Raw genomic sequence first — 21,618 nt, 5'->3', positions numbered from 1 at the left:
ATTAGATTGACGGGTTACTCATTCTAACATAAAATTAAAATTGAAATTTAGAATACTAAAAATAAGAATTTGAAGGTAAAATAAGTTAGGGTTTAAGGATTACCTAGAGATAGTGGCGGCATAGAGGACTTCTCCAGCGTGGTGCAGCACGAATGGTGCGGCGGCAGTGATGACAACCTACCTGGAGGGAGGGAGCAAGGATGCGTTTAGGGTTTCCTTTAACTAAAATTGAAAAAAAATAATATGGAGAGAGAGGAGGACAACCTACCTGGAAGAAGGAGCAGCAGCAGCAGCAGAGCAAATGGCGCGACACAGCTCCTCACGCAACGCAATGAGTTCCAGTCGAATCCACGAAGTCCTTGGAGGCTATTGGTGGTGGCCAGCACTGGCATAGGTGACTGTCGGAGGTGGTTGGCGTTGTGTGTGTGTGTGTGAGAGAGAGAGATGTTGTTTTGAAATGAAGGGGGAAGGAACATGGTTTGAATTTAGGACATATTTACCGTCGGATGTAACACCCTATCACACTAATCTTTACCTCATGTCGTAAAGGAAAAGGTGATAACGCGTCACGATAGTTCTAAAACTCATAATATAGTATATAATCAAGAAATAGTATAACTAGAAGCTTGATGAAAGAAATAAAGGATCAAAGACTCATAGAATAGAGATACAAAGTACGAAGCGTTCACACATAATAACTAAACACGTTGGCACAAAAAGCACAAAACATAATATATAGAAAACCTTGTAGATAGCTCCAGGATACACAAGGTAATAACTAAAATAGACAAGATATATATATATATATATATATATACAATATGCAATAGAGAACTAGACATAGCCTGCGGAGTTTAGGTTGGCTAGTCAAAATAGAAATAAGCAGAGTTTTTATATTTAAAATACCTAACATCCTATCTCTCAATGTTTTCAAAATAAAAGCCTCTAAGGCAACAAAATATATAAAAGTGAGAGACTACAAGATAAATCAAAACGGAAAGCTGGATCATCCTCCACTCTGTCACCATCCACAAACTCATCGAGGTGGGTTGCGACCTGCATTTGAAAAACAACAACATATGGTATGAGAACTAGAGGTTCTCAGTATGGTAACAGTGCCCAATAGATAAGATATAAGGTTTTGGGAAGCCAAAGGCAATCCTAGAACTCCACATCGATACCGATATTCAAACTTAATGAAATATATATACAAATCATAAATAGGGTAATTTAACTTAAGGAATTTCTAACTAATTCTAGTCACCGCTATCCCACAGCCTTCGCTAACCTATCTTCCATGGGATCCCATCGCCACCGCCTACCAAGCCTCCTCAATCCCAGCAAAAAGCACAATTAATGCAAACAAGTAAAGCACACGTAATATACATATACATCAAGTGAAACAAATAGCAAGTAAGCATGTGATTCATTTAGGCATAACTCAAGTAATTAAAGCAAGCAAGCATGTAAAAGATGCATATGATGAATGCTTATCCTATTTGGCTTGTGATATCACTTTTCGGTTCAACTATCAACCCGACACATTCTTTCGGATGTAGCCTTTCTGCCACGTCCAGGGATATAATGCCCTACTCACTTTTCTTGGCGCTTCCTGGTGCATAATGTCCAGCCCACTTATTTCTATGCCCCGTGGATATAGTGCGCGGCATACTCTTTCGGGTTATAGTGCTCGATTTCACTCTTGCGGCAGAGAAGGTTATATGAGTGGGAGACTGCCACAACCCTCACATCTGAACATAGGCGGGAGACTGCCACGCCTCTACGCCGGCGCCACTATCTCGACAAGCGAGATTCACCACCGTCCTTGCCCAAGGCACATAGTGACTTACCAAAATAATGTATCATCATAACTTAACCCAGAGATATAGTGCTCTACACACTATCGTTCCAAGGATATAGTGCCGGGTATACTTTCAATATCTAACAAGTCCATCGTTCCTTTTCAAGTTCTAAACTCATCATAAACATCATCAATTCTCAATTCATATTCTCATTCCATTCTCAACTCATTATCAATGTACTACTCCACAACTCAACTCTCATTAAGTTCATCCACCCGTTTCCCAAAACCTAAGTCACCAGCTCTAAATTCATAACTAATTCCCTTTTTAATTCACTCATTGTGTTCTCCTTTAATTCAAAGCCTAAATGATAGCTAAGAGGTCTTAAACAAGTGTATGTTATGGAAGTTTGCAAGCTTGCCGGGAAGGTAAAACAGTTAAAACAGACTTTTGATTGAAAAATAGGACCTATGCATATGCATTGATAGTTGTGCATATGCACGCACAATAAAAATTTTCCAACTTGTGGCTACAAATGGCAGTGTGCGTATGCATACACCAAAAGGCTTTTCCGACTTGTGCGTACGCATGATGTTGTGTGTACGCACAACTTGCAATTTTTTTAGGGTGTGCTTGTGCACGGACTGTGTGCGTGGGCACACACCATAGTTTCAAGTTTTCTGCATCATCATAGAATTCAAATTTTTTACTATAACTTCCAACGTTTATAACTTTCTCCACAAAACTCTGATTTTCCTCATCTTTATACCGTTTTAAAGCTCTCACAATCATCTTTAATTTAAATTAAAGTTCATTCAATTCTAAACTCCAAGAGACAAGTTATGACCTGTCAAAGTTAGTTAAAAACAAAATTTTATCCAAACCTCAAAAACACCACATCTCTCAATTCAAAACCAATTTACTCACAAACTACACAATGCCAAAACAGCCCAAAACTCTATATCAAACATTCCTCAACCATTCCTCAATTATTCAACCTATATCACATCAATGCTCCTGAATTTCCATTAATCCACATCAACATCACCTCAATATTTAACATTAATCATAATCAACATCCATACTCAACAAAATATCATCATAATCATTTTTCAACACATACAACTCATTTAACCTTCATCATAATTCATATATCTCACATTTGAAAACTCCATATCATCATCACCATCATACAACTTATCTTCAAATATAAAATTCACATACAATTAATTACACACCCAAACATTTAATCCTTTCTTAAAAGCTACTAGCCTAAGTTTCACGAAACATTACATATTAACTAAAGGAAACCGAAACTATATCTTGATGTGCATATGCTTACAAGCCTTGCAAAATCTTATTTTTTTGTGAGTGTTCTTTTTCTATCTTTGGACAAACTTTTTTTTATCAACTATTAATTCAGTTTGAACTACTTTCTTTTTCACTTTAAAACCTTCTTTTAAGCAAAGAATATATTTCCATCGAACACTTTGCTTATCTTTTGTTTTAGTTGAATTGCTGACACTAAAACCAACAGCATATGCGTACCTTTTGTAAAATTCTCCTCCATCTCCAGTCGTATCGAAGACCATGCCAACCTTCAGTTTCAATTCATCTTCATATTTTGGAATCCATTCTTCTAATGCGTTTAATGTATTATTTAAGCTATTTGAATGCACATCTGAATCAACTTCATTATCTTGAATTTTCATTAAAATATACCTAACAAATTAAAATTCTTTCTAATATGCATAAAAAAAACTTAAATTTAATTAATTTTACACATTTTATAAAATAAAAACTTATATTTAAATAAGTAAAAAATAAAAAGCTTTCACATAATTAAAAAAATATATACAAGCAATATTTTAAAGAAATTGTACTAATATAAAAATATTTTATTTTTGAGATCACATTCATTTACACTGAATAAAAAACACACATACAACTTTGTCTACTTTGAATATGAATAAAAGGTGACAATAGTAACTAACAACTCAGATACCAGAGGGAGCAGCAATGAAAACGTAGAGAGGAGCTGTGGCAACAACTAAAGTGGCGAGTACAAGGAGGAGCGATGACGGTGACGAGACTAGTAGTGAAAGAAATAACGCATCACAAGGAGACGTTAAAAAATTAGGAATTTAATTTTTGGTATCCAAACGCCATAAGAGAAGAGAAAAGGATGTGAGAGGGAACCCACTTTTGGTTAGAGAAAGAGAGGAAAAAGTAATTTTAATTTTAATTTTAGCTTTTAAAACAAGTTTAATCTTGCCTGTTAAATTTAATCCAATAATAATAATTGTATTCTCACATTCTCCTTATTTAAATAAATTAAAAAATATTTTATTTACTGAAATAAATAATTTTAAAAATTTTTACGAAAATATGTAGGATGACTTATCTCGTTTACAGTATAAACGAGATAAGTTTACATGTATCTCCTTTACACTGTAAACGAGATAAGACAGTGAGAGTAAAGACACGTGTATATTGATGCGTGAGTATCTTTCCTATCTTTTGCTAGTGAATTTGCATTTAAATTGTTGAATTTAATAAAGAATTAATTATATTTTAGCCACTATGGATGCTATTTTGAGTTTTGTGCAATACTGTTTATTGTAGGTAGCATTCGGTTGGATTTGATGGAGTTTCTGCAGCACAAGAATCAAAGGAGATGGCAGCGAGGAGCGACGCGTACGCGTGATTTGAAGATTTGCTCAGCGATGCGTGCGCATGACCGACGCGTCCGCGTGACTCGCAGAAAAGACCATCGACGCGTACGCGTGACTGACGCGTACGCGTGACATGCGCCACGTGCAGGAAACGCAGAAAAATGCTGGGGGCGATTTCTGGGCTATTTTAACTCAGTTTCCAGCCCAGAAAACACAGATTAGAAGCTGCAGAATGGACAAAATAAGTGGTCCCCACCCATCAATTGAAGACTTGATTATTTAGTTAATTTTGATTTAAATTCAAATTTGAATTCTAGGAAAAGATATTATTTTAATTTTAAAAATTAGATTTTAAATTTATTAGGATTAGTTATAAAAGAGAGAAGAAACCTCTCTTTTGAAGGAGGTCCTGGGGAGGATCTCATCCTATTCCAAATTTACATTCCGTATTCCATAACATTCTACCATGAGCAACTAATCCTCCATTGTTAAGGTTAGGAGTTCTGTCTATTTGTATGTATTGATTTTATTGTTTCTCTATTTTAATTCATGTCTTGATTTATATTTAAGAATTGTTTTCGTTCTTTATTTTATGAATTTGGATGAAACGGAAGTATGACCCTCTTTCTATTTGAGTTCTTGTATAACTTGAAAAAGTTCTTTACTTGAACAACAGCTTGAAAACAAATTCTCCTAAATTTTAATTATCTGGATTTAACGGGATACGTGACATATAATCCTTTTATTTTTTGGGTAATTAGAGTTTTTGTGGCATATAAACTGGAATTTGATCATCATTCTCTAATTGGAATTAATTGACCAAGGAATTGGCTTTTGATGAATTTTAGAGGAGACTAGGAAGGTCTAAGAAATTAGGGTCTAGTCACATATAGTTTGCCATAAATTAAATCCTACATGATTAAAATAGTTAGTAAGAAAAATAATTCCAGAAAAATAGATAACTCTGAAGCCTTAACTATCTTCTCCATATTTTCTTCCCAAAGTATTTACTTGCCTTTCTTCAATATTCTTTATATTGTTTAATGTCTTTTATATTGCATCTCAATACCATTTTCTGTTTGTCTAACTAAGCCTATCAAACACTATTGTTGCTTAATCCATCAATCCTCATGGGATCGACCCTTACTCACGTAAGGTATTACTTGGTACGACCCGGTGCACTTGCCGGTTAGTTTGTGGGTTAGAAATTTCGCACCATATATTTTGTTTATAGTGTAAACGAGATATACGTAAAATTATCTCGTATACACTGTAAACGAGATAAGACAGTGTGAGACCTATATATAGATGCCTTTTACAGTGATTTTCTGGGCCCCATTTTCAACCTTTCCACCACTTTCTCCTCTCTTCTTTCATTTTCTGACCATATTATTGAGTAAGACGAAGATGACGCGCGCAGATACACGTGATCCGGACATCAATCGACTGAACGCGACATGACACGTCGCTGGGATAGCCAACTTTGCGGTTAGTTTTGTTATCTTGACATTTATGTTATCCCATATATTTATAGCCATGGTTAGGATGCTTGCCAAAAATTAGAATACAATTTATGGTTTAGGTGGCTAAATGTATCGTTAGCAACAGGTCACTGATAGGGTATAATTTTAGGAATGTGGTTCTGATTTTTTTGTAATGAAGTTTTTAAGTACATAATTATTAATTTAGATATTAAATATTGGGGTAGATGTTTTCTAACCTTTGAAGTTAATTTATTAGTTACAAGTTTCTTAATTTATTAATTTAGTTATTAACTATTCAAGTAAAAGTTATTTTTTAGTGAACAATTATGTAATTTTGTATATACCTAAATTAAATTATTAAGTAAAAGTTTGTTAATTAGATTATTAATTACTTTAGTTAATATTTTTATTTTAAGTAACGTATTGAAAAAATGTTTATTAATTAACTAAGTAAATATTAACGTAAAAAGTTTTATTGACATAAATTCAGTTAGTACACATGTGTAAATTTCTGTTAAATAAATATATATAATAGTTAACTCAGTTTGTTATGTTAATGCACATATACAATATTTTTCTAATTGTGATCATTTATTTTTTGTCAGAGGCCTCGCTTACTTCTGCCTCGGCAAATGAGTCACACACTTCCACCACCAGACGCCATTGTCCTGTATTTGAGGGAGGCTAGTTTTGGCGGTGCCTCTTAGGGACTTCGTGTTTGACAACTCCCTAATACGACATTCGTGGAGCACTGGCGTCCGGAGACCCACACGTTCTACCTGCCATGGGGTGAGGCCACTATCATCCTGCAGGACGTTGCGTACCACCTCGAGCTACGCGCATACGGGGAGCCAGTGGGGTGTTTTCGTAATTTCTATAGATAGTACAGCACCGAGACATGGGAGTTGGTGGAGTGACTACTCGGTGCTAGGCCTCCAGTGGTTCCGCAACAGGGAGCGCAGAGGAAGGAGTCTTTCTCATTGAAGCTTATATGGCTTCGAGACCGAGTCTGCCATATGCCCGAGACGGATGATCCAGAGACACTTCAACAGATAGTATGCGAGATGTTACATCTTTGTTGAATCTACCAGCCTAGTCTGCCATCTCTTGCAACAAACCTTTCAAGGCATCCATGTACCACTCGTACCCAACCTTGCTTGGACAATAAGCAGCATTTATGAGGTATCGCTTGCCCTCGGCGGACTTGAAACGAGACATAAAATTTGCGGTCATGTGTCTAACACAATAAGTATGGAACGTCCTGGGAGGTTGCCAACCACTATCATTGGCCCTCAGTGCAGCCTTGATCGCTTGGGATCTGTTAGAAATAATCAATAGGCCTTCCTGTGGGGTGACATGTCGTCTCAAATTAGTCAAGAAGAAAGACCATGACTCTATACTCTCAGACTCCACAATTGCAAAAGCAATAGGAAGGATATTGTTGTTGCCGTCTTGTGCCACTGAAATAAGCAACACACCACCGCATTTGCTATACAAATGCGTGCCATTGACAGAAACAAACAGCTTGCAATGCTTGAAAGTCTCAACACAGGATGGGAATGCCAAGCATACTTTGTCAAACATTCTACAGTCGCGGACCATAAGGTTCCCATCATAGTCTGGTAAGACCCCGAGCTCACATATTGTTTTGGGACAACAACTCTGCAGTGCTTATAACAGTTTCGACATCTTGTTATATGACTCCTCCCAATGTCCGTATATCTGTGAAATTGCCTTTTACTTCGCCATCCAAACCTTTCTATATGAAGATTTGAAGTGATAGAGTTGCCGAACTGCACCCTACAGGACAAGGATGCTAACGGATGGGTTGGACTGTATCAACAGCAGAATGACATTGCAGATGAGGCTATTGTCCAACTGTCGATGGTCTTAGGACATGGTGGGTGTTAATTGCTAAACACATATGTGCTCCACTAACCCTCTGGACCTCCCTAACGAAATAAAACATTCATGATTGGAAACTACACCAGATATAACAATCATAAATGAGTAAATACGCCACAATTAAAATTGACCTCACCAGTATCTGAGGTTCTGTCAGAAGGTTACACGGAGACTCCAGGGACATCCAGTTGCAACTTGGCGACAATGCATATGGTACTTTAATTGATCAAATTCGACCACTCAGTACTCATCACTTCTGCGAATGCTGTAGCTCTTCACACCCTGCATCACTGCATCTCTGCTTTTGAATTTGTGGCCGACCCAAAAATCCACATCACCATCTAGGTTGTAATCGTCTTCCCCGATGTTGGAAAACGAAAATTTCTCATGCATCGCATCTAGATCTAATGCATGATAGTGGCTTGGTACATCTGTTAGTGCCGGAATCGGGTGGGGAAGAGGCAAAACATAGCGCACCGCTGCCTCTGCCGGTGTCTCTGGTACGAACTCCTTCTCATTATCATCTTCAGAAGAACCACTCTCGTTGCTATCCGCAACATACTCTTCGTCGGAGTCTTCATCATCCACATCTATATCTTCCACTGGACTAGCAATATGAATCGGGGGTGGTGCGAGAGGTAGGTCATCTTACACGAAGGTCGAGTGGACAGATCCACCGCCACCAACATCACCAACTTCGGCAGAAAGCTCAATGACTTGTTCTGCCATGATTCTCCCATAGATGTCAAACATGAAGCGCACATGCTCGTCGCCCTGAAGTCAAAACAAACGAAACCGAAAAACTCCATTTTCCAACGGTGTTAGCAACATATACCCCACCCGTCTGATCTCTTTTCTCCCTACACCACCAACGTTACTCAATATCAGATTCTTCAACTCGGACAAGGAACTTATTCGTCGAGTGTGGAATACTAACGGATTATCACACTCAAATATTACCCTATTATTACTGTTTCTCATACGACAATTGGGATACACACAGACACACCACATATCCGCTACTATTGAACATTTTTGCCTATTTTTTTGGAAGAAAAACAAATGAGAAGAAGATATGAAATGTACGTGGAGAATGCAAAGGGTTGTACATCCTTTTATAACCGTTGAAAATTTATCTTATTGTATTTCGTTTACAGTGTAAACATTATAATTTACCACGTATCGTAAACGAGATAAGTTTACATGTATCTCATTACATTGTAAACTAGATATACACATGTCATCCTCACTGTCTTATCTCGTTTATAGTGTAAACGAAATACGTGTAAACTTATTTATTTTAGTAAATAAAATATTTTTTTAATTTATTTAAATAAAAAATCTTATATATATATATATATATATATATATATATATATATATAAAATAGTAATTTAACTTTTAACCATTGTTCCGCTCCTTCTTGTTGCCTACTTCCCAGTTAACTTTTGTTAAGTCTCAAAATTGAACAACACCCCTACTCCAAATTTGTGTGTCCCCATTTTCTCTCTCCGGAATTCCCCCTTTTCTCATTCACACTCATACTCTGCATCTCTCCTTCTGTAGGCAGAGGAAAGGAAACGGGGGGCAGTGGGTGACGCCGGACACCGGCCGCCGAGGGGTGCCAATGGAATCCAATGAGCAGGGTGGCGCGGGGCAAGGAGCAGGAAACACGGACTTCCATCTCCCCGACGAGATACTGTCCGTCATACCCACTGACCCGTACGACCAGCTTGATCTCGCCCGCAAGATAACCTCCATGGCTATCGCTTCCAGGGTCTCCTCCCTCGAGTCCGATGCCGGCCGCCTCCGTCAGAAGCTTCTCGACAAGGACCGCCTCATCTACGACCTCCAGGAGCGCGTTTCCGCCCTCACCCATGCCTGCCAGGAAGCTGATTCCAGGTGCAAGGCTGCTCTTGATGAAAATGTACTTCGCTTCTCCCTTTTAACTATTCTCTCGCTATACATTTTCTTGCTCTTGTCTAGGAGTTTGGAGGGGGAGAGAGAGAGAGAGGGAAAGGGAAAGGAAAAGTTTCTAGTGTAAACCCTTTCCCTCCCCGTCCTTCAAACCGTCAATTCTCGAACAATTCCTAAAGGGTTGTTTCTGAGCGAAGATTTTGGAAGAAAGGGCGGGAATGAAGGATTTTTATTTTAAATTTTACACTACTAACTTTGTTCAACTCGCGAACAATGCCAACGTTTCTTTAGGGTTTTGTTGGGTTTAGGTTATATTTATTTTTACTTAACGAGTAAAACCTCATCCCAACCCTGGCCATTTCACAAAAGAACGAATAGCCCCCTCACCAAATCGTTCAATTGGGACAAATAGTCCCTCAGAATCGACGTTTTCCTCCATTGTGGCTACCATCTCCTCTGCTCCGCAACTACCATGGTGGTCACAATCTCCCTTCTGCGGTCTCCTCCTTTTTCCTCATTCTCCTCTTCCTCTGCCTCAAAAACTCAGGGAAAAACACTGCATAATTCCATCTTCTGACTCTAATTCCATATTCTCCTTCTGTTCCTGGACATTTCTCGAAGATGCTACAGATGCAGTGGGAGAAATTGGTGACGCAGTGCTTTTGGGCGACGTAGAATGCCAGGGCCAGATAGGGTGGTGGTGGTTTTGTGAATGGAACTCGAAGTCGGAAGAGACAAGCAGTTCCTCTGGCTCCTGACTATGGGAGTTGCAGTGGTAGCCGCAGGCAAAGCACTTGATGGAACTTGGAAGTAGGGTGTCCAACTTCCTCTGCGGCACTTGAGATGGAGACACTTAAAGATGAGGAGATTGTTTCTGCTTTTTCTATATATTTGCCAATGGAGAAGAAGAGGAGAAGGAAAAGTAGTGAGGGGGCTATCTTTATTTATTTATTTATTTCAATCATTTGGTTGAAGTAAGAAGTTATAATTGTGATTTTAGTTGGGTATGCTTGTGGTGAGAACAGCGAAAGGCTAGGACATTATCCTTGGCTGCTTGTGGGGTTAAAAGAAGGAAAAAGTGATTTGTTCTTTCTGGATTTTGTTTGGAGACACCATTAGCTGGTTATCATTAGTTAAGTAGGAACTAATATAAATAAGGAAAAGGTTAGAGAGAAAGGAGTCTTTGGCATTTGTTAGCAAGTCTTGGAGAGTCGAGGACCCCCAACCCTTAAAATCAGTGTAATCTGTCAAGGTTTCTTGGCACTTTGCCATTAATCCTACTAGTGTATTAACAAGTGCTAACCCATTTTTTGGTTTATTAAATGTGTATAATAACAAATGTGAGATTTGTCGAGATGGTAAATAATTTATGCTTCAATTAAGAGGTCTTGGTTTCAAATTTTAGAAATAGCAAATATATGTTTTATGAATTATATATGATGAATGGTATTTTCAAAAAGAAAGTTGTGCACCAAACATGTTCCGTATATATATATATGACAATAATACAAATTACTGTCTGTTTCTGTTTTTGATTCCAGTTCTACTGTTTTTATATTGTTTTATGTGAGTTAAGAATTGAGAAACTTAGGAGGAACCATGGAAGAACGGTTAGAGAGGTAATTGGAGCAAATGAATGATATAAATGCTTGAAATAACTATTATTAGTCATGGTTGGTTAGTTGTGCTTGCTAATTATTTGATATCTATTTCAACTAAAAAATATTAGCCAAAAGAAAGTTTTATATTCTAGCATTTTGGTATCACTTGTTAAGCACCACTTTTAGGAAACCATACACAAGGAGGGAGAAGGGAGATGAAAGAGCAGGTCATAATTTTTTCTGTATATCACATCTCATCTCATGGTGTAAAATTCTAGCAATTCAATGTAATGATATTATTCAAAGCATGTTTGGGAGGGAGGGTTTTGGAGTAAAAGGAAGGAAACTTAAGGTGAAGTTTTCATTTTATAAAAAGATGTTCTAATTCACAGTTTTTTAAACGAAAAAGATTAAAACAACATATGATGATAGAATCTATTTGTTGTCCTATCTTTAGATTTACAATGTTTGTGTAACTTCCTTAATTTAAACATGAATATAAGACTTTGTTTCCTCCTTCTTTTCCCCAAAGTCCTAAACCAGTTCAAGGTTTATGATATATCTTTTGTCTCTATCTTTTGGATACAGATGAAGCTTTCGAAGGAGAGAGACCAATTAGCAGCAACAGTGAAAAAGCTAAGTCGAGACTTTGCAAAGGTTTTATTTGATTTTCTGGCTCGTTTTCGATTTCCTTTGTTTCCTATGTGTGTTCTTGGCCTGTTTTTACTCTTTATAACTTGTCAGTTGCTCCGTAGTTGTTGTAGATGCTCCACTTAGTTTCACATTCCTTCTTATTGTATTAATCGTATGAGAAATATTGACTCCTTGGTTCTGTTTTCATATGTTTCATTGGCTTATTGCAATTGTATCCTTACTTCTGTATACCATAAAGCAAAATATTATTACTTTTGCATAATATTAGAAATTTTATTTTGTTTTGCATAGAAGTGTTACTATATAAAGGATGTTTGATATTGGAGAAAACACAGACGTTTGGTTTCCATTTGGAAAATCAACTTTACCTTCAAACCCCACCTAAACTAAAAGCTACTATTTGTTGCTGAGTTTGGTTTTTCTCATTGGGCACTAAAAATTAATTTTTGAAGTTAACTTTCTAATTATATCCCTAAACAAGTGAGTTACTCTTGCTTTTTTTCCCCCAAATAAATTCCACTCTTATGTTATTAAATAAATATAGATTTAAGTGACAACACTTTTTTGATAAGCGAGACACAGGGCAAATGTGTGATTCTTTGAAGATACCCAAAAAGTCTGATACAATTACAAAGAGATCTTGTCATGGGGCAGTACAATAAATAAAAATTAGAAAAAAAAAGAGTACTGTGCTTTTGGAGCTTATCATTATGTTATCCTATTATGAACTCCGGTCCAAACAAGTGCCTTAGATTTCAAAATAAGTTGATTCAAGAGAATCCTTTCAAAGTTTGGAGAGAAAGTTTGGAATTCAAAATATGGTTTTCGTGAAAATATGTTGGGGGAGTGAAGAGTTCATGTCCTACTGGCGGGTTCATTGGATAAATGCAACAATTAAGCAAAGGAAGATGGGACTCCAGTTCAAATACCTGTCTAATGTCTATCATGCACTTGATCTATCTTTTGCTAACATATTGTTTGGAGCTTCAAAACCAACTGCTATTTGGCACACACGAGCATGTGCTACATATATATTAGTAAAATAACGTTTTGTGTTTACTATTTTATATTACTGGGTGTGTGTTTTCCTCCTATATGTCTGGATAACTTAGTTTAGATTGTGAGATATCGTCCTTTTTACCCTTATTACTATGTCTAAACCTAACGGCTTCTTTTCATTTTTCCTGTTTGATAGTTGGAGTCATTTAAGAAACAACTGATGCAGTCATTGACTGATGACAGTCCATCTGTAAGGCATCAATATATTGATTTGGTCTTGTTATTTTAATTGCTAGTTATGGTGGTGCTGAAAATGACCTGTACTGTCCTCTTAAATGACATTTCTTTCTTCCTTTCATTTTCATTGCTCGTGGGACAGCAAGCCGAGACCATAGATATTGGAACCTGTGACCAATCAGTTCCAAAGGCATATCCTGATAAGGGTACTTCCTAGTTCCTACTACGCTGCTTATCTTTTTCACACATACGACATACCCTTACTGTTGACTTTATAATGTAGAAGTCAAAACTACTAACCTTGTTAAATTGTTTATTTGCTTGTTATTGTGTTGCAGATGATGTTGCAAGTGGCTATACAGTATATCATTCATATGGTGGTCCTGCAGATGTTGGTAAAACAAGGGATGAAGGTAAACAAGTTCTCAAAATATATAGATGATGTTGCTTTGGATCTTTCTTTTCCACCATTCAACCATGTTTCTCCTAAAGAAGTGCTATCATGCATAAAGCACAATAAGTAAGTTATGTATGGCTGTGTTGTTTAAGGTGGACAAAACATTGAGATAGAGACACATGGACACAAAGTTGATTTTTGTTCCAAAGACGGGACAAGACACTAGGGTGAGTTTATTTGCGTTTTCATTTTTTGTTTTCATTTTTAGTGCTTCTGTTTTCAGATTTTGTAAAGGAAAAAAAAGAGAAAACAACAAAAACAATAAAATGTGTTTTTTGTTTTCACTTTCGATTTTGCATCTTCCTTCACAAAATCCTAAAAACTGAAAACACTGAAAATAAACAGAAAATGAAAACCCAAACCAATTGCACACTAAGATGTTTGTCATGGGACACAAATTTTGTATATTTTGTGTATCTCTTAGAAAGTGCGGACATGAAGGACACAATATTTACCTCATTGCCCCCACTAGATCACCACTGAGCTGCCGGAGTGCCTATCAGGCTATAGGGTAATCGTGTCCACTTAAAATATTTTTTCCTATCCCACGCTACTACCAAATAACAAAGACAACTTTTTTCTGTCCTTGTCTCAGTGACTCTGGCCCCTCCATTTTCCCTACCAAAATGATACATAAGGGAATTAAAATACTAATCATTTTGAAAATTAATTATTTTCTATCTTCTTTTGAGCATTATATATCGATACTTCAGTGGCATATATAAAGTTTCTATGGTGAAAAATGAAATGTATTGCACTGAAGTAAACTGAAAATTGGAAAACAGGATATTTTGCTGTAAAATGAGTAGTTTGGATAATAATTGCATTTGACTGGAAAATTTTTTCAAAAATGAGTTTTAAATCCAATATAATACAGCTGGAATTTCTATGAAAATGAGCTTTCAGTTGGCTTTAAATCTGACTGATACTTATTTATTTCTTTTTGCTGTGGTTTTCTTTTCTTTTTGGGTTTGTTAGCTTCCAGGTATTCTGGTCAAAGGTTTTCTTTGACCCCATATATCACACCACGCCTTACTCCAACAGGAACTCCAAAGGTGATCTCAACAACTGAATCTCCTAGAGGTTATTCTGCTGCTGGTTCACCCAAGAAAACCTCTGGTACTATCTCTCCTACAAAACTTCCTTATGAAGCACGATCATCTCTGTCTGCGTGGTATTCATCTAGTCAGCAGTCATCAGCGGCAAACTCTCCACCTCGGGGTCGATCTGTTCCAGGTTTTGAAGATTGATTGTTAATCTACTTTAAATAATTCCTTTTTACCACCTTCCATCATAATAAAAAAGGTTGCTTGAAATCTGTCAATGCAAGCACTCAAGCTTCTTTTATCCAAGGATTTGGGGTTCTTTTTATGTTTGGGATGTTATCCACATAACTCTGCTAGTTAGGGCATTGTTTTATAGGAAGCTGTTATGTGTACCTTGAGAATGATATGAGCCAATGAGAAGGATCGAATGCAATAGAGATGGGACCCAACATACAATCATGAAGAGTTCAACCTCTACCCTTTATATTTATAGCAGGAAGAATAAAAGAGAGAAGAGAGGAAAAACTAATGCTGAGCGTTATACTGATATTTTAACTAATATGCCACCTGGCACTGGTAGTGGGAGGTTGTGAGATCATAGGCTGATTCTGTTAGAAGAGAGAGAATAGAATGAGTTATATAGGAGGGTGTGAAAATTAGAATTTCTGGGGCAAAAGTAGAGATATGCTTATGACTAGGAGGCAGACCCTATAATTTCTGGCATTGTCATTTGCTAGTTTTCTTCCTTAAAATTCAGTATACTACAAATAGATAAAGAAAAGGCTGAATCTCGTGTATATTTTGTTATAAAATTATCTTCAGTTGTTTATCCTCATAACACATAATTTGTTTAGGTCGTACCCCGAAGATAGATGGAAAGGATTTTTTTCGTCAAGCTAGGTGACATTCATTCTCCCTGTCATGCAGTGACATCTTACTTTATTTCATTTGAGAGGCTTACTGAATTGATTATTGCTTAACTTATTCAGGAGTCGTCTTTCATATGAGCAGTTTAGTGCATTTCTTGCTAACATAAAGGAATTAAATGCTCAGAAGCAAACACGAGAGGTAAATAAATATTGAATACTTGAAGTACGATATCTGGAACATGAAACAATTTCGAAGATGTTAATCATTGTTCAACATGGTTTTTGGTCTTTAGGAAACTTTAAGAAAAGCTGATGAGATATTCGGGGCAGACAACAAAGATCTTTACCTATCTTTTCAAGGACTTCTTAATCGGAATGTACGTTAGTTGATACTGAAAGCAACTTGGCCAGGAATCATTTAAACTGGTATGCCGGTCCTTGGTTACTGTTACTCTCCTTGTTGCTTATGTTGCTATGCATATCTTTTGTTATCTTAAATATAGATGAATTTGCATTTGCTGGCACAATAAGCAAGCATTTATATTATCTGCATAAGTCTTCTGTATTTCATGCAATGAGTTCAGCCACATTCCCTCACACCCTTAAAGCCCTTAAAATAACTTTTCTATATTGGGAGAATGAAAGGCTGTAGTGTAGAAATGGAACAAAGAAAGAGAAAGGAGGGGATTCATAGTCAGGGTTGGATCAAAAAGGACAAGATATGGGATGAACCTGAAGAAATGGTGGTTATTTAGAAGACCTTGTTTCATTTGATGTAGATCCACGAATACAGGGCCTCAAAGGTTAGGTGTGAGAGACCCTTTCTAATTCTCACACAATCTCAATCAACTTCTTTAGTGACTACTTTTTGGTCTTTTTCCCCATGTATCTACTAACCAGCTTGCATACTTTCTAATAGAAACTTATCCTTTCAGCTATGCATCATTTTTCCCCATGTATCTACTAACTGGGCTTATTATTCCCTGATCCGTTCCCCATTTTCTAGCACCAAGCCTATGTAATGTTTCTCTTATATGGTATAAGGGAGAGAAATTAGAAAGTAAGAGACTTTCAGAGAAAGAGAGAGAGAAGAGAAAGAGGGGGGGGGGGTGTTAACTAATTCTGCCAGCTTGGCAGAGTAGTGGTGTTGGTTAGAGAGAAATGAGATTGTATATAAAAGAGGAGAAGAGAGTTAGTGGAAATCATCTTAGGAATCAGGCTAGACAGGACCTTAGGAGAGTGGTGCTCTCTGTAATGCCCCATCTTCCATTCCATCGTCTTCTTTTCTCTACTCTAACCTCTATTTTATCTACTACCATACACTCTAATCTGCTCTATTAAAAACCTACTCGATCTGGAACTTTGGTTGGTTCTCACGCACAAATAACGGATTCTGAATGGGTGGTTGATACTTGACGGAAAATTGTCCTTCTAAGGTTGTCTGGCAAAGATGTAAATTGTTGAGTAGCGCAAGCGGAGCACTACTCCAAGGTGGCTTGGGTTCCGGCTAGTGATCGAGTATATGTGGCGTTGGAGGCTTTGGACGGGAAGGCTCAGACATGGTCTTAATGGTGGGGGATTGGACTATGTTTCCAACTTGGACGAGATTCCAATCGGATTTGCTTTGTCGATTTCCACCTAATGTAGTCCAGAAAGCATCGAGTCGACTACATCAAGTGAAGACACAAATTATAGCTCGCCAATATTTAAGCTCAGATCTGAAGGTTACAGGGAACGTGAAGGTTCTGGAAGAAAGGGATGAGGCGAAAGAAAAGACGAGAGGGAACGAGATCGTCCTGCATCAGTTGTTGTTACCACCTGAATTTCCGGTGCGACCATCCAAAGCGAATGACGAGGTTGCTGTGCGGAGGATGACACTACACAACACCTCCCTAGCAATTACACTAGTGTGTGTGTGTGTGAGAGAAAGCGAGAGAGAGAGAGTTGAGCTCAAGGAGTTTCAGCTCCTCAGCTTCCATTCCACTGTCTTCTATTGTCTACTGTAACCTCTACTTTATCTACTACCGTACACTCTATTCTGCTCTCTTATGCACTGCATTATCAAGTAAATGGACAAAAGTATACATGAAAGATTTTGGGATGGACAAACGTACACACCGAAAACATCAAAGTATACCCAAGTGATGATTTTGATGGACAAAAGTACACTCCAAGCCTTACAAACCCACTAACGATATGACACTTTTGTCTGTCCAAAACAATCTTTCGGTTGTATTTTGATATTTGCAATCTTTTGTGTGTACTTTTGTCCACTTCAAACTCTTTCATGTGTATTTTTATCCATTTACTCTTGCATTATATATTAGTTAGCTGGAATGGTGCCAGAACCTTAAAGCCTATTTCCCAAAATGGATGCTTGACTTACCTTTCCCTTTTTAATTTTTATTCCAAATTACCAACACACAAACAGTCTGATTCCTGCTGCCAACATTTTATGATCTCTCAGAGAAAGGAAGGAAGTAAAAATTTCAAGCATCACGATTATTCACTAGACCCATGAAAACTTGACAAACCAGGCGGCCAAGACCAAAAAAGCAACATAGTTTGTTCCCACCAATTTAATAAGCTCCTCTGAAAAGAAAAATCCTGTGAAGCTTGCATAATTGATTTTTTTTTGTGCTGCCACAAACAAAATTAAGCTTTGAACCATATCTGTTGTTGAAGGTCTGTGAATTGAGCTCCAAGCAAATACTCCAGATAGTTGTGTATACTGCACAACACAAGATTTTCCCTCTTGTTGAGACAGAAAGAAGAATGACACAAGGAATAGCAAAAGAACAAACAATAGAACTCTATGAAGCATAACTTTCCGATCTCCAGTCATGTTTGAAGGAAAGTCCTATATGAAAATCAGGAGCTCATGAAAAAGATAATGAACATCTAATCCTGTTCCGTAAAACATTTTTCGACAGAATCTGTAACTGAAAGTATGGGAATTCCGCTCCATCCATAATCTTATTCCTGAGACCAGCAAACTTAGTCAAGAGAAACTGATCTAATGTTGCAATGCACAGCGAAGACACCAAAGATTCCAAACAAAGAATTCCATTCAGAAAAAAAGAAAATAGCCAAAGTAAATACAGAATTGATTATGATCTTCCCCACACGAACTTGAATATGTGGGGAAATAGCATTGTCTGGCCTTCAAATCTGCAACATGTCTTTTGTAATAATTCTTTATATATATATGTATAGGAGCAAGAAATAAGATTTATATCTAAACAAACTTGGTGAACAAAGAGACCAGACCATTTATCGATGGTAGAAGCCTAAGAAGCATTTTACGGAGACCTGAGAGTAGCACTAATTCAGGACCCTCATCCAAGTTACAAAGATGGTAGAAATTCCAAGAAAAGGAATAATCTTATGCTATATAGAAAACCTGGATGTGGAAGTTATCTAAATATATGAGAAGCATCGCTTACCTTCAAGGAAGGCAAGGGTTTTAAAAAGCTTGCATAACATTGGGAAATGTAACTTCCAGTAGAATGAGTAGCAAGCATATCTGCATTAGCACTGCCCATTCTTGCTATCCAAGTTTGTTGATTGGGTAAATGCTATGGTAAAGACTAAAGAGTGAAAATTGTTTCTTTTAGTAAAGTAAAAAACCAAAAAAAAAAAAAAAATTATAATGTGCAATGCGTATGTTCTTTATATATTTGGTAAAGATCTTCATTCTCACCCAATTCTATTCTTCACGAAAAAAATTATCTTGTTCATTTTGTCCTTTTTATTCTTAGGTCTCCGGTTAACCTTTTGTTCACTAGTCATTTAACTTATTCTCTAGATTGTACGTTCTCATTCACTGAATTGACTATATTTTTGCAGATTTCGAGCTTGGAACATATGACTGGCGTCGGAAGTGACTCTATTTGGGTTCCTAGTTGTTCTGCGTCCACTATAGGGTTATAATATTTTCACCTTCATTGATGATTACTTATGCTGTAGTTGGTTATATTATTGCAGAGTTGGTTTAATACTTGCTAATATTATTTCTCTTCCTTTTTTGCTATCCACAAGACTCAAACTCAAATTCATCGTCCATTTAAGAAAAAGAGCGTATAGAATACTTGAGTTTTCTTCGTAAATAAGGAGTGAATATGGCCACCACTTTGAAAATGTCGTTCCCATACATTTTTTCCTTTTGTTGGGGTTTTACATGAATATCTTACAAATGATAGTGGCATTATGAAACGGGAGTGATAATGTTGGCTCATGAATTTTAATTAATATCTGACAATAATTATATAGTCAATTTTGTAGTTGATAGATAATTAATCATAATTGTAATATTTTTTTGGTATATATCATAATTGTAATATTAATTGCATTATATGTAAACCACAGTAAAATATTCATGTGACTTTTGTTCAATCTCAATCTTGGAAGACTAGGGTACCCAAAAATAAATTATGGACAACATAACAGTAAAAAAAGAAATTTTTTTAACAGAATTAAAAGAAAAGAAGCTAATCCTGATTGTGAAGATTGAAAATGTACTTGAAGCTATACATAAAAAATTTTTAAATATGCAAACTCGGTATGTAAATTCAAACTTTTTATTATAAAATAGTTTATTAATGAGACATATTTGTTAATTATATTGCATGCTTGTATAGCGAGTTCAAATTGTTGAAGTGCATGCATGTTTCATTTATCTGCATCTATTTGATATGATTAAGGTACCCTTTGCTAGTTAGATGAAGGAATTTTGATTGGATACCAATTATTAAGGTACCTTTTACAAAGAAGACGAATTACTAAAACTTTAGATACCAACTAATTTAGATAGTTTATATGAACATATGTGTAATTTTTCTATGTTGGCATGCATTATTTTGTTTACTAACAAAGTATTTTGTATCATTTAAAAGAATACAATCTAAATTAATCATATTAATGTTGTAAACTCTATTGCCTAAAAGTAGAACTTCAATAGCATCAAACCTTTGTACTATACAGTTTTTAAAAGTCAAAGATAATTTTATTATCTTCATCACACAATTGACTTACACTAAGCAGGTTATTCTTAAGACTTTTGACAAGTACTATATTATCTACCGAAGAAGATTCACTCTTACCAACTTTGCTGATACTAACACCTTTTCCTTTGTTGTTGTCAAAATACTACGCTTTCTCTTTTTGTAGGTTCGATTGTGATGAACTTTGATCATTGATCATGTGCTTGAAGCATTTGCTATCAATATACCATTGCAAATTCTTTGACTTCAAACATGCCTATAAAATAGATTTAACTAGAATTAGACCTATGTGTTGTGCAAAAGTAATATATATATATATATACACACACACTTTCATAAAATAGATAAACTGATTTAAAATTTAATGACTATAAAATTACAAATTTATACATAAAATAGACTATAAATAAAACTATAAAAAGATTGAATTAAAGTTCATTCATTTGACTTCATATAATCATCTTTTATCTTTGTTCATTTTAAATAGCCATTTTTATTTATTTTTTAAAATCTTTTTAAGGTGCTTAAATACTAAAATATAAGCATGAAATTTGTTCATACTCTGACCCAAATATTAAGCTATGTCCAAACCAAGCTAAAGGGCCCAATCCAGGAGATTGATCCTTGTTGCTTATCCGACCTTTACAAAGAGGTCGAAATCACCGCTGGCAGGCATTTAACACTTATCCAAGTGAATAACTACTTTCGTAAATCTCTTCCTCACTTTCAGAAGAGAGATCTCCACAACCCCTAGATAAAAGGGACGGTTATCCACTAATAGTGGATCCACTCTAACGGTGGTTATTAGCTCAACCCCTATAAATGCCCTAACACACTCAAGTACATCTAAGTTCTAATATTCTAAATCTGCTTAACCTCTTACTGACTTAGGCATCAGAGTGTTTTTGCAGGTACCACCCCCATTCCTCAAAACACACAACTCGGACGGCGGCTCCCAAACAAGAACAA

The 21,618-nt window shown here is 36.4% G+C and overlaps 1 protein-coding gene across 1 annotated transcript; it reads left to right on the top strand.

Annotated features, from left to right (window-relative positions):
• Positions 1-9,249: 9,249 nt before the first annotated feature.
• LOC107630042 (interactor of constitutive active ROPs protein) lies at positions 9,250-19,786 on the top strand. The gene is made up of 10 exons (XM_016333062.3): positions 9,250-9,793; positions 11,973-12,041; positions 13,234-13,287; positions 13,417-13,480; positions 13,613-13,687; positions 14,710-14,967; positions 15,632-15,677; positions 15,767-15,845; positions 15,940-16,072; positions 19,496-19,786. The coding sequence occupies exons 1-9, from the start codon at positions 9,494-9,496 to the stop codon at positions 16,030-16,032; spliced, it is 1,038 nt and encodes a 345-aa protein (XP_016188548.1). The 5' UTR covers positions 9,250-9,493; the 3' UTR covers positions 16,033-16,072; positions 19,496-19,786.
• Positions 19,787-21,618: the final 1,832 nt, after the last annotated feature.

This window comes from Arachis ipaensis, chromosome B3, assembly GCF_059453495.1.
Source record: "Arachis ipaensis isolate K30076 ecotype BB chromosome B3, ASM5945349v1, whole genome shotgun sequence".
Classification (NCBI taxonomy): domain Eukaryota; kingdom Viridiplantae; phylum Streptophyta; class Magnoliopsida; order Fabales; family Fabaceae; genus Arachis; species Arachis ipaensis.
Note: the sequence above shows the minus strand (reverse complement) of the source record. Positions and strands in the feature narration are given on the sequence as shown.

Bases quoted from the DNA above. Each gene is read 5' to 3' on its own strand.
- LOC107630042 (XM_016333062.3), top strand. From the start codon at position 9,494: ATGGAATCCAATGAGCAGGGTGGCGCGGGGCAAGGAGCAGGAAACACG. The intron at 13,481-13,612 runs GTACTTCCTAGT...ATTGTGTTGCAG, and splicing joins AAAGGCATATCCTGATAAGG to ATGATGTTGCAAGTGGCTAT. The intron at 15,846-15,939 runs GTAAATAAATAT...TTTGGTCTTTAG, and splicing joins CTCAGAAGCAAACACGAGAG to GAAACTTTAAGAAAAGCTGA.